This window comes from Morone saxatilis, unplaced genomic scaffold (genome assembly GCF_004916995.1).
Source record: "Morone saxatilis isolate NCDOM2014 unplaced genomic scaffold, NCSU_SB_2.0 Contig9, whole genome shotgun sequence".
NCBI lineage: Eukaryota > Metazoa > Chordata > Actinopteri > Moronidae > Morone > Morone saxatilis.
The window spans coordinates 4,733,552-4,738,635 of NW_023340268.1; the positions used below are offsets into that span (position 1 = coordinate 4,733,552).

Below are 5,084 nucleotides of genomic sequence, written 5' to 3' on the forward strand. Positions count from 1 at the left end.
CTGCTCCTGTTTCCCAGCCATCCTGAGCGTCCGCAACTGCATTCACCAGAGAGTTTCGTGAATGTAACGGGTCACCTGAGGACGACACACAGAGCGACAGCACAACACAAGGACGCACTTGGGTACCTGCTACGGCTCCGTACGTCGGTCGCCTACCTGGTTCCCTTGCGCTAACGACAGCTTGCCTCCCGCCTCTTATGCATATCCCCGGTTCAACCCTATACCCAATGCACCTGTAGTCGCTCCACACTCACGCTTTTACACAAGTGCCACAAATGTTTGTAATTGTGCTTTCGGGTCAAATTTGAGTGAGATGGATTCTTTCTAGACCACTAAGAGAGTCCGGATCAATCAAGGAAATCGGTTGTTCTAGGTAATCTTGAAACTGTGCAACTGTAATATTCTCTGCTGTGTGTATTTTATGGGACCGTGGTGACAGGTTGGGGGGGGGCTCGACACTGTCAGCAGAACTGACATAGTAATGCAGAATGTGAAGATGCCTTCGAACACAGAGAGCTTGTACCTGGCACTGTACCTGCCCGCCTGCAATGTAACAATATAATCTAAAATACCGCAAATTGAATCAAATCAATGTGTCAGCCCTCCAGCAGGGCACTGGTCGGGCAGTGCAGGGATGAGCCTGGCCCATCAAGTCACACAAGGAACCAAACACAGGGACAGAAAGAGAAAGGAGATCGGCTAACGCCTGCTCTCCAAAAAAGGACTGCATAAACAGGGATAACCTGGCAGCAAATGTGGAAGCCACCATTTGCAAGTCCCAACAACATGCATTTTCCTACTACTGCCATTGAATGGCACTGACCTAGCTGTTGCAACAAACCCATGTTTTATGGTTGTGTTTTGAAATGTCTAATGTTAAATAAAATATTGATAATTTGTTGTTAATATAATCGATATTTGCAGTAAGGACAGTGTCCAATGGTTGGCAATAGTTATGTGGTTATATTATACAGTTCAAGAATGTTCTTGCCATTCTTCACTATTAATAAAATATATTTAAATCATTGTGGCTGTTATGTTGTCATGTCTTAGGTAAAACAGGACATAATATAGTGTGATATAGGGTTTTTTTTTCTCCAAAAACGAATGGTCTAGAACCTAAAAAACACACTCTCATGCTATCTAAAATCTAAAATCATACATTAAGGATTAATATTGAATTTATTAATGTTAGATAGGCTCTTTACATTTTCTAGAATAGATCTGTAGTTCAAAATATGGTATAGACACTTTTTATGACTTTCTTGGACCATACTGTGAAGGCATTGGATATGAACAGTTTATATATGGCAAAACATTTAAGGATATTCAATATATTAGTCAGTTACTTTCTGACTTCCCTCCTCTGTCAACCCCTAGTCCATTGAGTTCTACTGAAGACATACAATAAATCTTTAAAAAACAGGTCAAAGATATATTGTTTAATTTTTTTAACCCTAACGCCAAGTGTATCATATTTGATTCTCTTTTTGAGACCTCTACATCATCAGGTCACTGTAGTTTTTAGCAACCATTACTCTAACAGGAGGAAATCATTTGTTTGGGGATTAATACATATTTGGCGCTTTAATTAGTATTTACAGCACCAGGACGGTGTATGCATGACTGAGACAAAATACGTGACAGTGGTAGAATCAAATCTATACAGGCTAACCATCACACCACATAAACCACATCTATCAAGTGGTTACACATTTGTAGAGTCACTTGACCAGGACTTTTGTGTTTAAGCATGTGGAAACGTGAAAGGAGAAATAAATTATTTCTAAATTCCACATGTAACACATACTTCAGTCTTTCTTCAGAAGATTTTGAATGCGTCTCAATCATAGTGTGCTAATTTCCTGAACCCACTGTGTGCTTATCTTTAACATTTCTTTTAACCTCCGCAACATCTGTGTAGAATTCTTGAATTTAGTTGTTAGGGGGAAAAGGGGGTTTTCCAAATGAAAATTATGCACTTACAATCTTCAAACCATATAAGAGATCAATAAGAGCTGCTATAACTGGATCGAAGGGTATTTTTTTGGTTTACCGAAAAGAAGCTGAGCTACTTTTTCCAGCTTTATATAATATTCACCATTCATTTTAGATACTTTAAAGACCAACATGGTTGTTGTTTTCTTATAATGTGTTTTATATGGGAAACACATTCTGATTGGTTGTATTTATCCTCCAAATGTCTCCAAGTGAATTCTACTCGACATTATTAGATAAAGTTTCCTCTCTTTCTAGCAGGTGACTTTAACTGTATCGTGGATCCTGAGGTAGACCGTCATCCCCCCAACCAAGGCTGCTCCTTTAAATAACAAGGGTCATGAGGAAGAAATGCTCACATCAAAATCTGTTTGATCAAACATTGTTTCCAACCCCCATCAACGTTGTTTTTCGAATAGCCTAATTTTATACTTTGAGACTTAGATGGAGTGGAAGAATGCATTATAGGTAATGGGTCATCTGAGCGCTGATACTGATATTTTTTTAGTCACGCCACCATTCTCTCAACCTCCCTCGTGTCATTGGTGCTTAAATATTTTCCAGTCTGGGCAGCCCCTCTTTTGTGGCCTATTTGGAAAAGCAATTTTTAGCAGTTGACATAAATGCAGATAGAAATCCTTCAACACTTATCTCATATTGTGTAGCTACTCGAATATTCACCAAATTATTGGCAAGTAGACTTGAAGGACGAACCTCTTATAATCACAGGCTTCTTTAATAATAAGGTGTCTCAGACCAATATGAGGAAATTACTCAACATTATCGATATATAAACTACTGCTTGTTTTTCGCTTGACACGGAAAAGGCCTTTGATAGAATAGAGTGGCCTTGCTTACTTAGTACCAAGGAATGGTTTGGCCTTTTGTAACGCAATTCACAGTGCTTCCCAGAAAAAGTGCAAAAATAAAAGAAATCACGTCATTTAACAAGAACATCTGTTTGATTCTGGTGATGAAGCTTGGTTGAATGTCACAACTCTCTCTCTCACTCTCCAACCATGTTTTCTGTATTTTACTGTCAACTATAAATGTAAATAAAATCTACTTATTTTTTTCCTTTTTACAGTAACACTTTCATGTGTATGGTAATATTTACATTTCTCAGCTCTGTTATACTACGAATTCCAGTAAAAATGTAGCTTAATTCATTATTACCCTTGTCATTTATTACTTTGGAAAATGTTTTCTGATAGTTAATGTATTCTGAATGTAAATGCATTGGACTAAAATGTTTCTGAGACAAAACTGTGCTATCGACAGTGCAGTTGGCACAATGCAGAAACAAACAGCAGCAAAGTTCACTTGCAGAGCAAACAAGTCTGTGTGGGAGAATGCTTTGCCATCTACACTGTTTGATTTGCACCTGCAAAATTCACCAAGATGTGTTTCACAAGCAGGTCACCCCACATCCTGTGACAATGAGAGAATATTTATACAGCCTTTGCATAACACTAAGTGTTTTGTCCTGATTCTGGACAAAAAGTAGTGAACACAATTCTGGTATAACTGTTTGTTTGTGTGTATCAGAGAGAAAGAGGAAGATTACCTTCCTGAATAATACATTTGCACTGCAGAGAAATACTTACTGTTGAATTCCTCTTCCTCTGCGCTTACCGGGGCATCAGTTGGGTCTGTTTGACTGGATGAGTTTTGAAAAGCTGCAATGAAGACAGGTAAAGACTGTCAGTAACGATATTAGCATGAACCCTATACAAGCTTCTCATCAACACACCACATCAAACACAGCTACCACAGGACTTGACCAGAGGTGTGATTTGTGTGTGTGAATGGAGTGCAGTGTGGGTCAAACATACAACATCACCATGTGTTATCTTCCACATTTCACACAGTAAACCACTTTTGTCTTCCCCTTGTAGACCTTTTATAATTAACACCAACTTTATGTTTTCCACTTTCAGGCACCCAGACCGTAGGATTAAAAATGATTCAAAGGACTTATAATAATATGTGTAGTGAAATGCAACAATGTGGCACGCTCCTAAGGTTAAAATAAGTATTAGAAATATAAAACAATTCAAGATTAAAAGATATAAATACATGCTAAAAAATCAAAATGTACACAAAAGTCCATAACGCTTCCAACACAATACAGTACACACAATCGTGAATAGTTACTGAGGAATGAGTGAGGAATGAACCAGGAATAATGACGATTAATGAATTGTTAAGAAGTAGTTAGTGAATAACTCCGACTATATAGTAAATAATTATATAGCAAAAAAGATTTGTTAGAGAACTGACTGGGAGATACTAAGTCATCGACTAATGATGAGTAAATAAATATCTGTGAATTGACATACTGACCACTTTCTTCTTGAGTGGTTCCTGATTAGCTCTGTACCAGCTGCTGAGCGGCACAAAACTATTAACGGCTATAAAAAATTATTAGTTAATAGCTCTTTTTGTGCCCCCTCAATAAAGTGATATTTATTAACTAATTATTACCTGATGGTGATTAATTAATATAGAATCTCCAAGTCAGTTCTCTAATAAATCATCACAATAGTCAGTTATTCACCACTTTCTAACAATACATTTATCAATTATCAATTAATGATACATTTATCAATTATCGTTCCTTATTTGTTCTTCACATGTTGTCACATGTGTACCGTATTGTAACATTTTACCCCTCATGGTATTTTATTTAAAGAAAATGATGCAATTATAAAATTCAAACCTACAAAAAATAAATAAGAGCAAATAAAATATAACTGGACACACATTAGATTACAAGCTACTGTATCTCTTCGAAAATACATATAATAAGGTATAGCCAACTTTGCTGGTAGTTTGCCACTAAAGTTTTTCAAAAAATGATTCCACTCCTCAAATAGCAGTGTTTCTTTATCCATGTTAAATGTATAGTTAATTACTTTTCTTATGATAAATATTAGGCAAAACATTTAAAATTGAATAAAGTAGGTTTGTTTATGTGCTGCTATCCTTTTAGTTTAACTGGATCCAGCTGAAGTAAGAATTAATGGTGTTAACACTAAAATAGCATTAAATAAGTCAAGTCAAGTCAACTTTATTGTCAAATA

At 36.6% G+C, this 5,084-nt stretch overlaps 1 protein-coding gene across 2 annotated transcripts in view; it reads right to left on the reverse strand.

The window, feature by feature from the left end:
* Window positions 1-3,677, reverse strand: part of LOC118343252 (T-cell differentiation antigen CD6-like) — a gene marked incomplete at its 5' end in the record, with an annotated part of 13,500 nt that extends 9,823 nt beyond the window's left edge. For both annotated transcript variants that reach the window (XM_035682017.1, XM_035682016.1), the window contains 1 exon segment: window positions 3,606-3,677. In XM_035682017.1, coding sequence (XP_035537910.1) covers window positions 3,606-3,677 — 72 coding nt within the window.
* Window positions 3,678-5,084: the final 1,407 nt, after the last annotated feature.